Below are 19,775 nucleotides of genomic sequence, written 5' to 3' on the forward strand. Positions count from 1 at the left end.
GACTGTCATACAGAACAGCGATAAACATGGCTGGACTATTTATTTATTGTATTAAATCTGCGGTTGTGGCTGAGATCCCTTCAAGAGTGTTCTGGCTCCCCATACAATGCTCAGACCAAGAAACTAGGATGTGCTATAGCTGCGCTTTGCCTTCTTGAGCAGGATTCACATCCATGAACTATTTGTCAAATGGATGCCTTTCTATAACAAGCTACTGGGGAGATGACTGGAATACCTTCTATGATTGTGCACTTATGGATCTTCATGTCACTCACCTAGCTTTTGCATGCTCCTTGCCTGGCAAATGGTCGGTGTTTCCATCTCTGTCTGCCATGGGTGTGTCGTTGGTAATATGGTGTCATGATCAGTGGGTTAACATGGGTGTGATATGTACTCCAGTGTAATTGCAATGTACTCCGGTATTATAGCCATTATCTCCACTACAGAGTGGGCATGGGATATCAAATAATGGCACTGGAGCTGATGATGCATTGGAGTCTTTGGATGGGGCTCCCATCTGATATAACTTGTAGCACCCTATCCAATTTAATATGTCATGAGCTTTCAAAGGTAAGAGTCTGCTTCATCTGCTGCATGAATCAGATTGTAAACATGCTGGAGATATATAATATCACCCAGAGTGTGCTTTCTAGCAGAGGATGCTAGAAATGCATGTTCTGTAGAACAAAACCAAATGATAAAAGGGAAATATTTTTCTAAAGGAACACATTTTTGAGGGGCATTCTCCTCAAATGACCAATGGGAATATTTTGCAGTTCATTTTGCAAAAGTGTTTGAATCTATATAGGTCATAGAATCCATATCGTAATAATCTTCCAGTTTCCAGTGCAATGTTTCAAAAGTTGGCCGTTCCTGAGGTTCAGCATTCCAGCACTGCAGCATGATGTTATACAGCTCTTGAGGACAGTTCTCTGGTTGAGGAATTCTGTACCCTTGATCCAGTTTCTGGATTACTTGGTATCCCATCAAACCTAAATTGAAGTTTCAAAAGGTGGATATTGTAACACATGTAGAGTGATCATTTAAATTGGAACTGGGTTATGATCCCACAAATATCATTGATTTGCAATATATTCTTTTGCAGAGCCTTCAGTCTCTAAAATCCTTGTGCTGATATACTTTATTTTATTTACTTTATTTATAATATTTCTTACTGAAACGCAAGGTGAATTATAACATTTAAAACAATGTAGTAGGAACTGTATAAAATACATAATAAACAGTGTAATAAGACTGGATTACAAAGTTAGAAAGCAATGCAATAAAAACAGTACAAAGCATAAAAAGGTAAAGGTAGTCCCTTGTGCAAGCACCAGTCGTTTCCGACTCCGGGGTGACATTCCATCACGACGTTTTCATGGCAGACTTTTTATGGGATGGTTTGCCATTGCCTTCCCCAGTCATCTACAATCTACCCGTAGCAAGATGGGTACTCATTTTACCAACCTTGGAAGAATGGAAGGCTGAGTCACCCTTGAGCTGGCTACCTGAATCCAGCTTCCACTAGGATCAAACTCAGGTCGTGAGCAGAGCTTGGACTGCAATACTGCAGCTTCCCACTCTGTGCCACAGGATGGCATACAATAAATGCTAAAACTGGATTAGAGATATAAGATAGCAGCTTTAGAAGACTTTGCTCAGATGAGCACACCTGTCACAGAGTGGCATATTGAGAGAAGTGGTCTTTTAGACAGGGCTTTTTTTGAGCAGGAATGCACAGGAACACAGTTCTGGCTGGCTTTGCATCAGGGGGTGTGGCCTAATATGCAAATAAGTTTCTGTTGGACTTTTTCTACAAAAAAGCCCTGTGTGAAACAATGGTGATGTCAAGGGGTGTGGTTTAATATGCAAATGAGCTCCTGCTGGGCTTTTTCTACAAATAAAACCCTGTCTTTAGATAAGTGGGTCCTAGGTCATGAGGGACTGGTAAAGTATCATGCTTCTTTTACTCTCTTCTTAAGAGAGTAAGGGATATATTTAACTTTGGAAGATGCCCCACTAGCAGAGAAAAACTGAATTGGTTCCAGCTAAGCAAGTCATGGAAAACTTGAGTCCATTGGTTCTGAGTATCCAATCAGCTTCTGCTATCCAATAGCTATGAATTATTCTCTAACCCACAAAATATAGTTATTACATACACGGCATTTCAAATCTTGCCAGATCTAAGAATCTGTTGAAAAAAAGAACACTCAGGAAAGAAATATGTCAAAAATATTCTTTTAGAGTAAATCACTCACCTGAATAAGGCATTTTTCCGTATGTGATTATTTCAAAGAGAAGTATTCCAAATGACCACACATCAGATTTAATGCTGAATCTATTGGAGTGAATCGCTTCAGGAGCTGTCCATTTCACGGGTAGTTTTGTTTCATGTTTGGCTTCATATACACTTTCATTTTCTAGCTATTGAATACAAAACACAAAAAAAACCCCTCCAATGTCAAATTATAACTGCTGGATTTGAAGGATTAGATTGTTTAGGGGCCTTTCCATTTCACAGGCTATATTCACTTCTCATATTATGAAAGAAGGCTGGCTTTGAATGACATCAGAAGCAAAAAGAGGAAAGATACATAGAAACAGAGAGGAATTCAAAATAGCACAGGAATATGGAGAAGAGTTTTAGGTTGTAATTCACCCTGAGCCCATTGGAAGAGAGGACAGAATATAAATCAGTTAAAAATAAATAAATAAAATTTATGACATGCCCCACATGCCTTAGCTATCCCAAATAAATGTGATAAATTGGAGATGTGTGTGTGAAGGGATAAACTTTTGGGAAACTCCCCCTGACCCAAATCTCTTATCTTTAAGATACTACAAGTTCATAGAGCTTGAACAGGCCAATTTCCTACTCCCCCACTGTCCTCGCTCTCATAACCAGCAACTGCTTTTAACATTCTGAGGGCAATAAGTATGCTCAGTCTTCAGCAGACACACTTATCTTTTTCTCCTGCCTGCCTGGAAATTGCCCAGTATACAAAAGCTGTCTTATCTGGAGGAGGGGGTGTAGTTCACTACCTAATGATTAGTCAATCATCAAGTTTGACACTAGAATAAATAGGGGAGAGGATTAATTTTCACCACTAGATTTCAGGGAGTAAAGCCCTCCTCCTTCTCCTTTTCAATTGCTTTTCATATTCTGTGTTTCCTGGATCAGAAAAAGCCCTTGCCAGACACATATGAGGGGGTATAATCCCTTTCCAGTTAAGTTATATACTAAATTTTCTGTATATACCTTTTCCATATATTTACTGTATATACTAGGAATCAGAATACCATTTTTATTTATAGGGTTGCCAGTCTGCACCCACACACCTGGAAGATTTTAAGGGTGGAGCATAGGAAAGGGGGTGTGTCGTAGATTCTGTGACATTGCTTCTGTGTGATTATCCAGAAGTGATATCACAGTCCCTGCACTACTCCAGAAATTCCCCGAGATCTCTGTAGTAAAGACCATTAGGGGAAATTCCTAGAGCAGCATGGTCAAAGGCAACATACCCCTGTCCTCCCTGCTCAAGTATTAACATGAATGGTAATGGGCTTATTCCATCCTGCAGGTGTTACTAACCAATTTCTCAGCCTACAGAGCCCTTATCTTCAAGGTCAGAGCTGAAAATGTGGATGGGAGGGAGGAGGTCAGGACTGATAACTTTCTAGAAGGTTTTAGCAAGAATGTGTCTTGATGTCTCTTGGACAAAAAATTATATTTGAGCTAAGTGCTTGGAGAAAAGAGACTAGGTTGGATTCTGATGGACTCAAGGCCTGGACTATGTTATGCTTACACTACTATACAGAAGTCATCAGCTGTGGCCTTTGACTCTTGGACTTAAGGTATGTGCCATCTGAGGCAAGTTTTGCAAATGTATTAGTTAAGCTAGGGTATTTTTCTGCGGTATGACTTTAGAGCAGCGTTTCCCATTTGCAGGGTCGTAACCCGGTACCGGACCATGGAAGCCTCAATAACTGGTCACAAGAAAAGCCAAAGTTAGCCCCGCCCCCAGCAAAGCATGAGCTCTGCTTTGCTTCCTTCCTTTCCCGTCTCTCTGTTGTGCAGAGAAAAGCTAGGCTTGAAGACTGACACAGGCTGCAAAGCCTGAGCTCCATTTTCCTTCCTTCCTTTCATCCCATCCCCTGTCTCTATGTTATGCAGAGAGGAGCTGGGCTGCCTCTCCTTCCTCCTCCCCCCCCCTTCCAGTGTTTGAGAGAACACTGGCACTTTAGACACATGAAGTGTTCTTCAAGGTATGAGCTTTCATGTGCATTGCAGTATGTTCTTTTGGAGAGATTTCCCCAGGAGGCCTGGACGGCAAAGAAGGGGGGGGGGTTCAGCTGGGAGGGGCGGAGTGTGGGCATTCCAGTAGCTATTTTTTTTTTAACCAAACAACCCTTGGGTGGAATTGTTGCTGGCTGGGGTCATCTGATGGTAAGGCTTTTTTCCCCTTTGTCCCGCCTTCTTTCTTTCCCTGCAAATGATGCTGTCTGTATTCTTGGTGCTGAGTGGGAAGCAACAGTGGAAGGTCTTCTAGTGCTCTGACTCCACTGGTGGACATTCTGGTGCTTTTTGGGCATTGTGTGAGAGAATTTTGGACTGGATGGTCCACTGGCCTGATCCAACATGGCTTCTCTTATGTTCTTTCTTTCCATGTCTTTCTTTTCCTTCCCTTCCATTTCATTCTTTCCCTTTCTCTTTCTTTCTTTCCTTCCATTTTTACTGGATGAAACTTTCCTGTTCATCATACTGTTGTTGCAGACATAGGAGCTCTGCCAATGAAAAGTTGGTGCCCCAGTTGTAGCCAGTTGGCCTTTCTATGAGATTTCTGTGTGAGTGAGAGGTGTGGGGCAGAAAGAGATTATTGGAGATTACTGCTGTTTATCTCAACAGCATTGGAAGTGATGGTATCATGAACTCGGCACCATTTTACCAGTCCTACTTTTAACAGCTGTCTGACACCAAAATTAAACTCCTCCTGTAGATATTAAAAAGGATGAAAGAAATTCACTGACTAAATATCTACACAACAGGTTGCTTTTAAAGGCATGGGAAACACAGCCAGTACAAAGCTGCAAGCCCCTCATATATATCATTTTTGGGATAACTGCAGAAAAGCTTGTTTGAACTTGATATAACTTGAAATTAAGTCATTAATTACAGTACAATTCTCTGCTACCTTTCACAACAATTTCCCAGTGTTTCAGCCAAGGAAAAGTATGAAAAATAGCTGTCAAAAGATTTTCTTGAAACCAAGCAAGCTTAGTTGTAGCTTGAGGCAGGGTTCCAGTAGTAGCAGCTGAAGGAAGGGCCTACTAAGTGTGTCAGCATATTTTGAGGTAGAGCAGCTGCCAGGGCCCATTGTGGGTGGTACACAGTGCTGGCATTCCTGATGGCAATGGCAACAGCGCTCCCAATTGCCAGTGCTGTTGAGGAAGGGGTGTGTAGGTGGTGCAGACAATTGAACATGGGCATTAGGAGTGCTTGCAAGCTGGAGAAGAACACACAAACAGATAGGTGCATGCAGGTGTGGGGGTGGAAAGAGAGGACCCTGGGAATGTATGAAAAAGTTGCAGACTGCCCACTTTCTATCCCCATTTTGGCTCAGCATGAGTTTCAGAGAGATTTTTATGAAAACAAAGTTACTTCAGAAGAAGAGGCAGGTTTGGGGGAGTGCCCTGGAAGTGACATTACAGGGAAATGTGGAGTTTTGGTTCGGTGTGCCCTGGAAGTGACATCATTTCGCCCTTGACTTGGAAGAGACACCACAGGAAATGACATAATTCCTGTCTCCCAGCTCAACACTGAGTTCTGCTGGGCACTAGTACATTGTACTGGTTCTGCTGGGCTTCCAACCCCCCGCCCTTACTTGGATTGTGATTCTGTGCTAGACATCAGTCCTGTTGAGCTGACATTGCCAAAAAGGCACTGGGTTCTGCTGGGCACTAGTAGATTGTACTGGTTCTGTTGGTCTCACAAAAGTGCTCAGCACCTTCAGTTTCTATTGCAGATTCTCTTGTTTGACCTAAGTACCTTAGGTTTGCACTGTCACAGTGGCACTGATTCAGCTGGGCACACTTCACTGGTTCTGCTGGGCTTGCAATATTGCTCCCCACCTTCAGTTTTTACTGCAGAGATTCTCTGGAACTTTGATTATGTTATGCTGCCTTTCTATTGACCTTGCTTTTTAAACTTTTTTTTTAACTGTACAATGGTGTATGGGGGGGGCACCTCTTTGGTGGGGTCATTACTCAGATCCCGTAAATCCAATCCTCATCAAACTTGGAAGATAGAGGAGAGTCAGCTGGAGATCCCCTGCAAGTTTGGTGTGTCTAGCATGCTGGGGTCCATTTTACCATGTCACAAACCAAACCAGTTCATTTAGCTCTTTAAAGTTTGTGATATTTCATGTCTCACAAACTGGGCACGCCATGAACCACAAACCTAAATGAACAACATTTTCCCAGTTCATGCCCATCTCTAGTTGTGAGAGCATCTTTCACCTGAATGGTAAAAGTTTTTGTGAACTGATAAAAAATATTTTGGATGTATATGAATGGCCCAAGCATGAGTTCCAAGATGAAAAGCCAGTGCTATGGTAGGTCTATTTATGATTTTCGTAAATAAACTAGAAAGTTTTGTTTCATGACTCATAAGATTGTGTTTGATTATGTTTGAATGTGGATGTTAATTTTGGTCATGTTATTTTATATTAAGCCCAGGAAAATTATGTTTGATCTTTGTTCATTTGGATATGTACTTAGGTAGCATTATTCCTGACTTTAAAATATTTCTTTATGCTCTAGCATTGTATATATAGTATCAACTATAAACCCAAATATTATTTATTCACTTTATTTATATACCACCTTTCTCTGCAATAAGTGGCTTATATAAGTAGTTCTCTCTTCTATTTTATTATTATATTTGTGTGTGTGCGCGTGCATGCAAAGTCGCCACTGATTTATAGCCACCCCAGCAATGGGCTTTCAAGACAAGTGAGAAGTGGAGGTGTTTTGTCATTGCCTTCCTTTTAGAGTCTTCCTAGGAGGTCTCCCTTCCAAATACCAAACCTATTTTGTTTCTGAGATCTGACAAAATCAGGCAATGCCATGCTGCCTTCCCTCTCATCATTAATTATATTACATTATATCACTAATTATTTTTAAATTGCTGTTCCATTGTGGATAAAGTGCTTGGATTCCATGGGATTTAGAGATGTGATTTGCCAAACTGAGCCTGGGAGACAGAATCTTCATTCATTCACTCCTAGCCCTTGTTTTGCCAATTGCACATGCAATATTGAAATGTCCTTGATTAATTGGGGCTTACTAGTGCAAATCCAGAATTTGGCAATGACCGCAGCACAAAGCTCCTGCTGGCACCACAGACAGAGGACTCATGTCTGGCCTTCATAAGAAGACAAGGCGACAGCAGAAGCTAACGCATTTGAGAACCTTTGTTTGGTGATTAATTGCTGGTACCAAAGGGCCATTGACTTTGATAATAATCTCTTAAACAGTTCCAGGACTAAAAATACAGACTCCAAGAGATTTAAATTAATATATTGGTTCAAAGTGGCACCAATTAATTTAGACAAAGAAAGCTGACAGCCACTGGAGAATAAATGGAAAATTATTTACTTGTAATTGACGTTTCCTGAGGTTAGTCTTCCTTCCTCAGACCTCCTTTCTAAGATTTTTATCACATACTACTCAGGAATGTACTTTCTGATGTTTCTTAACTCTTAAATAAATCCTGGGGATGCTGGTATAATATTATTATACTTAGGTTTTATTTTAATTTATTGATCTCTAGGCCCATTTTTAAACAGCAGGATTTATTTTCTAAATATTGAGATTTCAATATAGAATATGTTCATCCACTTATAAAAAGCCCCATGGTTGTTCACAGAATACATAGTCCTCTGATCCTGTATATACTTTGTTCAAATTAATGGGACTATCCAATGGTAATTTTTCATATAGTGTATTATTGCATTCTAGTCTCAAAGTTACAAAAGAGTAGCATCCATTTCTAGATCTGTTTGTGTTTCTGTAGTCCCAGTATAGTAAGTAGTCCAAGTAACAATTCCACAAAAGCCCTGATTCCCTCAACATATATATTTTATTTTAAAAAACAATTTTGTGTGTATTCCTAGTTCATAGGGAGAGAGGCACAGATCCCTTCCCAACCACTGCCTTGGCAGAAGCTATGCTATTTAAGAATAACAACACTGTCGCTAAAGTAGCATTTATCTGGAAAGCAAATACAGTGGAATTATATTAAGTGCACTGATATCTGTGTACCATGATTTCCATGCTCTCTTGAGTGGAGAGGAGCACAACACAGAGTTCAGCTTTGGGAGACACTCTGCCTCCATTCCTTTCCTTTTGTACCCTTAGAAGCTCATTGATTCATGAATCTTGAGCAGCAGACACTCTGCCTCAAATCTAACCTGGAGATAGGCCTGCCGTCCTGGTGCCATATAATCTGGGGGCGGGGGGAGTGGAGATGGAACAGGCAAACCAAGTAAAAGCATGAAAAGGTGTTTGATTCTAGCCTATGCCACATGTTATAAGTCTGTTCTGAGAAGGAGAAGAAGAAGAATTGCAGATTTATACCCCGCCCTTCTCTCTGAATCAGAGACTCAGAGCGGTTTACTATCTTCTATATCTTCTCCCCCCACAACAGACACCTTGTAGGGTAGGTGGGGCTGAGAGGGCTCTCACGGCAGCTGCCATTTCAAGGACAACCTCTGCCAGAGCTGTGGCTAACCCAAGGCCATTCCAGCAGGTGCAAGTGGAGGAGTGGGGAATCAAACCCAGTACTCCCAGATAAGAGTCCACGCACTTAACCACTACACCAAACTGGCTCTCTCATGCCCATGCTCTTCTTGTGCCCATGGTGTTCTTATTTTCATGCTTTTGGGACCAGTTTACACTCTCTTGTCTCTGCCTATTATACACCCATATGTTAGTTCCATAGATTGCACTCCACAGTCTGGGCCAAGTAGATGAGACAGGCATCCCCAGGTTCATTTTACAGAATGAGTTCTCCCCTAGGAACTCCTTTAACCTGTACTGTGGGGCACCAGTTCTGATCAGAAATGTCAGTGGGAGGCATTATTTGCCCATACAGGGCCAGCCCTAGACTGTCTGGCTCACTAGGTAAGGCTAACTTCTAGTGCCTCCTCTGCACTGGGGGTCACATGGGGGTGCCCCCAGAAGGCCGGCACCCTAGGCAATCTAGTTTGCCTAATGGCAGGGATGGCCCTGTGCCCATATACCCCATCATGCTGTTTTGGGTCAGAAAAATAGCATGGGGAGAAGGTAGGATCCCCCCCATGCCACAGTGGTCCTGACACAGTGGTCCACAGGGGCCCCCAACACAGTTTAAAGAAATTCCCAGGTGAGAACTCGCTCTTTAAAAAGGCAACACATCCCTAGGGAAAACTTTGGGATGCATGTCATGTCTTCTTTGGCCCTGAGTCTACCAATGCCAATTCCATCTCTGCTGCCTTTCTTGTGCCCATTCTCTGCTCTCACTCTTGGCATTCATTCTGTGTCCTAAGGCCTGTCTGTTTTCTATGCTGTTTTTTGAACTGTTCTTTTGCCAATTCTGTGCCTTTTCTATTCTTCACTATGTTCTAGTGCCCAGTCTTGTGTCTCCTGCCTCAGTATATCGCTTGCCTTTCTCTTTTGTGTGCCATGTATATATGTATGTCATTTTTTGCCTGTTCTGTGTTCTGTGTACTGTTTAAATGTTTTTGATATGTGAAACTGAGAAGGAAGTACATGAAGGACGAATGATTGTGTTTAAAAATTCTCCAGAAAAGAGACTGGGGTAATTCATTTCTCAGACTGGCTGTAAGACAGGAGGATTAATAATGATAAATGAATCTGATATGTTGGCTTTACCTTTGTTTACTCTAAGTTGATACATCAGTTTTTCTGCCATGGCTATTTGCCATAACTCAAGATACCAAAAATGTAATGTTAAAAATTCTGCAGATTCCAACTTTTTGCTATTACCCTGCAGGCTGCCATCAACATAAACACTATTAATCCTTTAGATGTCACTTTTTCACTTTGTTCCCCAAAATTGTTAGCAAAGCCAATGCTGGTGTGGCATAAATAATATGAGGAGTGATATTTCCCATTTTTGAAAATATTGTCTCCCAAAATTATAACACTATAGGACATGGCCACCACGTGTGAATATAATCGCCTTGCTGATTACAGTTTCTCCAACATTTTTGTATTATTTGTGTTACTTATACTTGCAAGGCATACTGGGATAATATACCATTAATGCAATAGTTTCACAGAGCTCTCCCGGAGGGCTATCAATATAGTTTTTCTTGTTTGAGTCATCCATAACTTATTCCACACATTTTGTTCTATTTTATCCCAATATCATTTTCCCATATTGTTATGTTGTTTTCAGACCATTTGACATATTTGTATTTATTCTGATTAAATGAGAATGTATTTTAGAGAACATTCCCTTTGCACTATTCACACAGGCTTTTTTTGTAGCAGGAACTCCTTTTCATATTAGGCCACGCACCCCTGATGTAGCCAATCCTCCTGGAGCTTACACTAGGCCCTGTAAGCTCTTAGAGAATTGGCTACATCAGGGGTGTGTAGTCTAATATGTAAATTCCTGCTACAAAAAACACCCTGACTATTCATGTGTAGCATTAGGATTTGTTCAAATTTTATCATCCTTCTGGTCATAGTTACTCTTACTGTAGGATTTACAATTAAATAGTGTAATTGTCAGACTTTTTCAAAATGTGGCATGATTTTATCTTATATACAAATCAAAGAGGCATTCAACATTTATCCAAGGCCTTCATCAAATTATGGGGGAAAATAAGTATGAAATAAAGAATAATTCATAGGAACATAACAATCCTTAAAGTCATATTTTTCTCTCTCTCTTAGCTATACTTGTAAGATAAATTTCCAAAAAGTGCTGAATATTAAGCCCTCTGTCAACAATTTGATTCAACAATGCTTCATTGTATTATATATATTACTATTATATTATATATATATATTACTTTGTCATTTATGTTGGTAATTTAGAAGGTTACTTTCTATGTTTTGCTTTTGTCTCATTTGTAGGGTGGTGGTTATTCCTGGTTTTTCCCCTCCTTTTGTATCTTGTTTAAAACTAATAAAATATTTATTTTAAAAATAATGATAAATGAGTTGATATGTTAACAGGGTCAGCTCTATAATAAGGTGAGGGTCTCAGGTGGCAGATTTGGGGTATGTGTGGAAGACTCAACCTCTTCTTGACACACAGACACACACACCTCACTGCTGTAACATGTGATATTCCTTTTGTCCTCCCTCCCTTAGGCATCTTTGAACACAGTACAGCAAGCTACACATGCCTAATGAGACTTACCTGTGACATTCTCATGAACATCTGGGAAGCCTTCTTGGACATGGGTGACCTGCTACACTATGCTTAAAGATGCCCAGAGAATTATGAGTGGCACATATCAGAAAGAGGCAGTGTTGTGGAGGGCAGACGGAAGCAGGGGGAATCAGCTACTGCCAGTGGAGCAGCTTCAGGTCAGGTAGCATCCCTTGCTAGTGTCCTGCTTAAGAAAGCTTTGCCATGGATTCAATGACAAGCAGAAGCAGACTGGCCATTTAACTTACTGGGAAAGTTCCCAGTAGTATTGCCTAAAGAGCAGTTGGCAACCAGAAGAAAGCAGAGCCAAGCCCTGGAAGTTCTGGGAGATCAGAGAGGGCTACTGGGCTCAGACCCTGCAGCTGCAACAATGGGTGTTTTTATATTGATAGTTTGTGACTCTATCACCACATTGGAAACTCACCTTTTACATTACCTAACGTTCTCACAACTATTTTGCATTGTTGCTGCCCGAAGCATATACATTTGTTTTAGTGTCATGAGTTTTGGAGCTGCTGCTGCAACGTTTTTCTTGACACTAGTTTTGATCTGGTCTTTTCTCTACAGGCATTTCAAATTTGTATTGTAGAAGTTTTCATCTTCTTCTTCTTTTAAAAGACTCCTCCAAAAGCCACCACAAGGTGCAGTAATTGTCATGAGAACTTACAGCACTTGAAATTTTTACATATCATTGCTTGCCTCATCTAGTAATTTAAATTTGTATTGTTTTTGCAGTGTTCACACGATTTCCAAGCAATTGTATACATTTAACTAAGCACTGGTATTCCGGCTGCCCTCTGATCAGAGACATCTTCCCCCCCCCCCAAAAAAATTGAAACACTTAAATGTAAAAGGAAAATAATTAAAGCGGAACAGTGGCAGGCGATTTGAAGACTCTAAAACTCTGGATCAAACTGAATGTAAAAGCACCCAATGATCAATGCTAGCTCACCAGTTTCCTCTTCCCACAATGCTGCCAGTTGGTGGTGGTATAGGAAGAGGCAACAGGACAGGCCAAGTCTGCAGGGGCCATTCAGCTTTGCCTGATCCTGAGTTATTCTGATTTCCCAAATCCAATCCTGAAGATGAGCTTGAGCAGCTCTATGAAGAGTTACTCCAGTCCAACTCTGTTAAAATGAGGGATGCCTGAACCGCCCCCCCCCCCAAAAAAAAGATCTGCTTATGTTCTTCTTGGTCATGAACAGAGAGCCAATTTCTTGACATTAGGTTAGTTTGCAAGCCTGTTCATCAGGCTTGTTTGCTTTTTGTTTATTCAAAGAGTATAGTGCAGTGCAGAGGCTAGATGACCATCTGACAGCAATGAAGATCCAGTGAATTTAGAGGGAGGTGTTTGTGAGTTTCCTGCATTGTGCAGGGGGCTGGACTAGATGACCCTGGAGGTACCTTCCAACTCTATGATTCTATGATTCCATACATAGTCTCACATAGCCTAGTAAGATTTCTGCCCCCCACAAGCTAATCGATGACTAATTGTATAAATTTTATAAAGAGTGAACAAATCAGTGAGCCAATGATTATAAACACTCTGCTTCTGAAAGCAGTCTTGCTATTCTGTATTTATTTAGGTCTCTGTTATCACAGTTGTTTCATGTATGTGCCCCTTTACACAGCCTTAAGAGAGGTACAGTTCTCCTCCAATGTCATGTAATATCCTGACTCAACCATCCACAATTGGGGGAGAATCAATTTCATGTACTATGCAAATTCAGAAGAGTTGCAAGGCAAGGAAATAAAGCTCTGCTACCACATCCACTGTGAAGCTGCAAACCTGTCGGACAACAGTTCAGCTTCTATTATAGAAGGCAAACAAACCCGAGTCTTACTTTGTGAGTGTCAAAGATGATATGTTTGCCTGTTTAATCTATCCAAGGCATCCCTGGAGTAACTGTACATAGGCTTGCACTGTAAACATTCCCTATCTTTATAAAGAAATAAATGTATTCTAGAATACCTCCTAACGTGTTTAATTAACATTAACAGTAGGCTGCATATATGCATAGCTTGATTTCCGTATTGTGGCTTGGCTTTCTTTCTCGAATTATCTGTTCTACATGCGGTTTTCAATCATGCTTTCTGTAGAACTAATTTGTCCTACAAATTGGTGTTGGTTAAACTGTTGACCTGCCAGATCCCTCTTGCTACTGTCTTGCCCTGCTTCCTATCCTGGGATCCTGGTTTCTACCACTGGTCACACAAGTATGCATGTAGGAATTCTCCTGCTTTAATCAGGACAGTGTTGAAGGCTATCAAAGCCTGAAGATCACAGATATTTTTGCCAGTGAGAAATTATCCTGGTTTACATTATAGAAGGAAGGTTAATGCATAATGAAGAATGCATGAGCATTTCAAATCTGTGAGGCTGTATGTGATTTCACAGGCTGCATCCCATTGTGATTGTTAACTATTATGTCATAAAAATAAAGCATCATTACTGACATATTATCAGGATCTTATAACCAATGGTATCAAAAGAAAAATCTTGAAAGGTCAGCAGGGTACTGATTTCTATTTCCCTATCAATTTTAGGTAAAAGACTGTTGATTGCCATCTGTCACCTAATGCATAGATTGAGTGAGCTTTATATTTGTTATGTTTTCCACATATATGAATACTTGGTAACCTTCACATACCCACAGATGATTCCTGGAAAATGGGGCTAGAACAGAAAGATTTATGGCAGTTCACAGTAAAGTCTTGCTTTCTTTGTCTCCTATGATAATTGGTAAGAGGAAAGTGAAGATTAGTTCCATTTCTTCCCTGATGCTGCACTCGGAACATTCATACCAGCAGGTATTGAACAAAATAAGCTTTTGTTATACCTCTAAACAAGAGGAATGTACACATTTTTGAGGTATTCACTGCAGTGACCCACTGATCTCTTATGTGGATTTTGTTCTGTTACTTTCAATGTGATTACACCAGCTTAAGTGATTATTAAATGGCCCACACAATACATATTTCTTCTGATTCCTCTAACACTCCTTGTTGAAGCTAAGTCTCCAGTAACAGAAGGGGGGGAAAAAACCCTCCCGGAAAGCTTACTTACAATACGTAATGCTGACAGAGAGACAATTCTGCACTAGGCCTTTTCCACACTAGAATCATAAACTCATAGATATGGTTTCTATGATTCCATGATTCAAGTATAGAATGTCAGTTTGAGGACAGGGCTGAACCAGGATTAAAGGTCTAGTGGGAAATTGTATTGCTGCAAGTATTTGGCAATCACTACTGAATCTGGAGGTTCAATTCTTAGCTGTTGTGGCTTTCTTCGAAGGCAATCAATTCCATTTCACTTATGCACCACACTGGTTAAGACCCTGAGAAATCCATGGATGACTCTTCAAAGAGATTTTGTTGACATATAATACCTGTTGGTGGGCTCAATTAGGATCTTGATTATGGTACAGGGAAAGGATGGGTTAAATATCTCTGCACCATTTTGCCAACTTCAGATAACCTCACAGAGCTGCTATTTGTCCTGCTGTCTGCATATTTCTCCCAATGGGGCAAACAGAAGCTCTGTTTGGGGCTAGAAAAACAACATAGGGGAAAAGAGTTAAAATGGAACATTGAACTAATGAAGGACACTCTGATATGCTTGGGTTTCTCTTCCTGCAGTCCCTGGAGGCAGAAAATTATTTGAATTTCTGTCTCCTGGGTGTGGGGGAGCTCACCCTTCAGTCTGGAGACTTCTGCAGTTGATAACAGAACACAATATGTGCCAAACAAACAGAGCTTATAGAACTCTATGAAACAAACCATACAGGTAAAGATAAATTGTTAGAACAGTGAAAGACAAAATGAACATGGAGACTGGCAGTCCGTCATCCTTTAGGAAGCATAATAGGCTGAAGAGAAACCCTCCAGCTAGTGTGGGTCCAAAGTGTCATCCTTGTCCTCAAGAAGAAAGAATCTTCACAGTAAGTTCAGTTCTCTCTCAAGGGGGAGGGGGACACTCTGATTATGATTTAGGGAGGAAAGAGTAACTGCCAAGCGTAGAGGTAACAAAAGAACTAAACCATCTGCTGTAGGGCTCTCCACCCAAATGCTGCATCAGCCACAGCAATAGAGTCCATCTTGTACTGCCTGATAAACATCGACACCAAGGCCCAGGTGTCAATGCAGTCTTGCATATACCTGCAACAGATGCATTTGTGTTAAAGCAGATCTCGTTAAATGAGCCGTGATCCCCTCTGGGACTTGAAGGCCCTGAAATCCATATGCCAAGGAGATGCAGTCCTTTAGCCACCTGCTTTGTGTAGCCTTAAAAACCCTTTTCTCTTTGACTGTTGGATGAAAAGCCCTGACTGTTGGATGAAAGGTCACAAAAAGGGAATCTGACTTACTGAATGGCTGGGTCCTTATAATAATAATAATAAGAAGAAGAAGAAGAAGAAGAAGAAGAAGAAGAAGAAGTTGTTATTGGATTTATATCCCGCCCTCCACTCCAAATCTCAGAGTCTCAAAGCAGCTCACAATCTCCTATATCTTCCTCCCCCACAACAGACACCCTGTGAGGTGGGTGGGGCTGAGAGGACTCTCACAGCAGCCACCCTTTCAAGGACAACCTCTGCCAGAGCTATGGCTGACCCAAGGCCATTCCAGCAGGTGCAAGGGGAGGAGTGGGGAATCAAACTCCCAGATAAGAGTCCACGCACTTAACTACTACACCAAACTGGCATGAATGTGAAGTGCTCTGTGAAAGTCAAGAGTGCCGATTCTTCTCCCTAGGATGAGACAGTTTTGGGCAGGAAGACAGCAAATATGTCTCCTGCAAACTGTGAAAAGGTGTGATGACCTTGGGAATGAAGGTGGAATCTGTGTGCAGGACCACCATGTCCTTGTGGAAGATGCATAAGCCCTTTCTGATGGAAAGAGCACCTGTTTAGACGCATCTAGCTGATATAACTGCTACCAAGAAAAGTATTTTGAGGGTAAGGAACTTCAGAGAAGTTCAGAGGCTCCAACGGAGGTTTGGTCAGAGCCTGAAGAAGAAGATGAAGCCTCCAAGAAGGAACCTGTGCACTGTCGAGAGATGATACAAAGAAGCTCTCTTTAGAAATCTCTTCACCACTGGATGCCTGGAGAGTGGTGCACCATGAACTGATGAAAATACGGTGCTCAGGGCAATTATTTGATGACAAAGAGTGCTTGCTCTTAGACCCAGAGAAACTCCATCCTGTAGGAAGAACAGCACCTGAGAAATATCCAGGGTCTCTGGCTGCATTTCCTCTTGTACTATCTGACAAAGGCCTTCCAAGAACTGTTTTAAATTCTGAAATTTGAATTTCTCCAGGCCACCCTAATGGTCTTAATGACCTGATCAGAAAAAACCCTACACAATCAGTAGGGTTGCCAGGTCTGACTCGGGGAATAACTGGGGACTCTGGGGGTGGTGCCAGGAGCAAGGTTGTGACAAGGGAGGTCTGGCCATCACATTTAAAGGGAGTATATTCCTTTTAAATGCTTTCTCCCCGTTAGAAATAATAGAGGATGGGGACACCTTCCTTGGAGGCTCATAGAATTAGAACCCCTGGTCCAATATTTTTTTAAATTTGGGGGAGGGGGTTGAGGAGAGGCACCAGATGCTATGCTGAAAATCTGGTGCCTCTAGATCAAAAAACAGCCCCCCCCAAAGCCTCATGGATCAATTATTTATTATACCCTATGGGGACCAGTCTCCATAGGCGACAATAGAGTGCTCAACAGACTTTTCTCACCCCCACCCCCATCCTGCTGCTTTCTGATAACCCTGAAACAATAGAAGGGCCTTCAAATCTGGGAATTCTCTGCCCCCAGTTTGGGATTGGGAACCCTAACAATCAGCACTTGCTGCTCAATTTCTATCCAATCAGATGAAGCCAAGCTGGGTCTGGATGACAGATGGGACTCTGGGTTACCATACTGAGTGACAATGGAAGTTCCTGTGGAGGTTGAACTGATGATTTCAGCAGGCTGGAAAACCAAGTTCTCCTGGGCCAATATGAGGCCAGGCAAATCAACTCCGTCTTCTATTTCATTTTGTTCAGAACCTTCAGAATCAAAGGTATTGGGGAAAGGTACATAGAAGGTCTGATGGCTACAGGGACATCAGAGCATCCACTTGCTCTGTTTGTCTCACAAACAATCTGGGTGTCTTAGCACCGATTGAGGAGGCAAAGAGATCTATGCACAGGAGGCCAAAATATAGAATCAAGGACCGGAATGTTTCTTGGCAGCTGTGGCTGAGCCAATCTACTTGAACACTTGCTATATTGCTGATGTGTTCTGTTCTGAGAATTGCTAGATGTTGTTTTGCTCAGGACATGAGGATGGCTGATTCCTGTTATAGCTTCTTGGCTTTGGTGCCTCCCTGGTGATTTACACACCCTTAGCTGTGGTGTTGTCAGTCCATATACGTATGTTTAATTGAGACAGAGATAGTCTTGTAAGTGGAGAAGTGCTGGATGAATTGCGAGAAGCTTTGTGATTGAACCAGGTTCCCTGCATGTGGCTAGTGTGTGCAATGGGTTCCCCAACCCATCAGGCTAGCATCTGTTGTGATCTGTAGTTCTGTGGTCACTTGAAAAGGCTTGCTTACAAGTAAGTGTTTATTGGCTGTCCACCAAAGGAGATTGGTTGAGATGCTGACTGACACTGACTCTGATGTGCTTTCAGAGACTTATGAGCCTTTGATATGGAAACAGCATCCACTGAAGTACCTGAGAGTGTGCCCAGGCCCAAGGGACTATTTTGATAGTTGCAATCCTGTAACCTAGCAGACATCCTAGGATTATCAAGTCTGTTGATTTCACTGAGCAAACCTGTTTCACTGTTTGAATGATCTTCTCTACTCAGTCTAGTGGAAGAAACACTTAAATCTGAAATCTATCACTACCCACAGGACTTTTTTTTAAAGCAGGAATGCACAGGAACACAGTTCCATCTGGCTTGGCATCAGGGTGTGGCCCAATATACAAATATACCTTCCTGGATGACACTTCCGTCCTCGACCCATTTCAGTCCGGCTTTCGCCCGGGACACGGGACGGAGACAGTGTTGGTTGCCTTAGTGGATAACCTTCAACGGCATCTGGATCGGGGTGGCTCGGCGGTGCTGATGTTGTTAGACCTGTCGGCGGCGTTCGACACGGTCGACCATCGGCTACTGACGTGCCGCCTCGCCGACGCAGGGATTCAGGGGTTGGCCTTACAGTGGCTTTCCTCTTTCCTGGAAGGTCGGGGACAAAGGGTCGCAATTGGGGGGGAGCTGTCTCGGAGGCGCTCACTTGATTGTGGCGTGCCCCAAGGGGCAGTTCTCTCCCCGATGTTATTTAACATCTACATGCGGCCTCTTGCCCAGATTGCCCGAAGGTATGGGTTGGGGTGTCACCAGTATGCTGATGACACCCAGCTCTATCTACTGATGGATGGCCAGCCTGTCTGTGCCCCGGAAAATCTTGACCAGGCACTACGGGCCGTGGCTGAGTGGCTCAGACTGAGTGGGCTGAAGTTAAATCCTACGAAGACAGAGGTCCTTTGCTTGGGCCGCCGCGGCCCGGGGAGGGGGATCCCCCTGCCGGCTTTTGATGGTGCGCCGCTTATGGCGGCGGACAGGGTCAGGAGCTTGGGGGTGCTATTGGAGCCTTCTTTAAAGATGGAGGCTCAGATAGCAGCCGCTGCCAAGTCCGCATTTTTTCATCTTAGACGGGCAAGGCAGCTGGCCCCCTTTCTGGAGCGCGACGACCTAGCAACAGTGATCCATGCTACGGTCACCTCAAGGTTGGACTACTGCAACGCCCTCTACATGGGGCTGCCCTTGTCTCGGACCCGGAAACTGCAGCTGGTGCAGAATGCCGCGGCCCGGCTGTTATTGGGTCTCCCAAAGTGGGAACACATTCAGCCGGGTCTCCGGACTCTGCACTGGCTTCCAGTGATATACCGAGTCCGGTACAAGGTGCTGGTTATTACCTTTAAAGCCCTATATGGCCTGGGACCTGCCTACCTGAAGGACCGTCTCTCCCCACATGTTCCCCAGAGAGCACTGAGGTCAGGAACACAAAATCTCCTCACTATCCCCGGGCCAAAAGAAGCCCGTCTGAAAGCCACCAGGGAAAGGGCTTTCTCCGTTATGGCCCCCGTATGGTGGAATCAGCTGCCGGAAGAGGTGAGGGCCCTGCGGGACTTGGCGCAGTTCCGCAGGGCCTGTAAGACGACCCTCTTCCGGCTAGCCTATACCTAGCCTACATCTAGCTAGGATAACAACTTGAGGTAACTGGCCAGCCATCTGTTTACAGGAAACTGAATTACTCTGTTTTAATGTT

At 42.6% G+C, this 19,775-nt stretch overlaps 1 protein-coding gene across 1 annotated transcript in view; it reads right to left on the reverse strand.

Moving 5' to 3' along the window:
* Positions 1 to 707: 707 nt before the first annotated feature.
* FRK (fyn related Src family tyrosine kinase) overlaps positions 708 to 19,775 on the reverse strand; it is a 98,711-nt gene continuing 79,643 nt past the window's right edge. The window contains exons 7-8 of the mRNA XM_060238351.1: positions 2,259 to 2,424; positions 708 to 992 (exon numbers count right to left, since the gene is read on the reverse strand). Coding sequence (XP_060094334.1) covers positions 778 to 992; positions 2,259 to 2,424 — 381 coding nt within the window. The 3' untranslated portion in view covers positions 708 to 777. The remainder of the gene's footprint in view (positions 993 to 2,258; positions 2,425 to 19,775) is intronic.

The sequence above is a fragment of the Heteronotia binoei genome, chromosome 1, assembly GCF_032191835.1.
Source record: "Heteronotia binoei isolate CCM8104 ecotype False Entrance Well chromosome 1, APGP_CSIRO_Hbin_v1, whole genome shotgun sequence".
Lineage (NCBI taxonomy): Eukaryota > Metazoa > Chordata > Lepidosauria > Squamata > Gekkonidae > Heteronotia > Heteronotia binoei.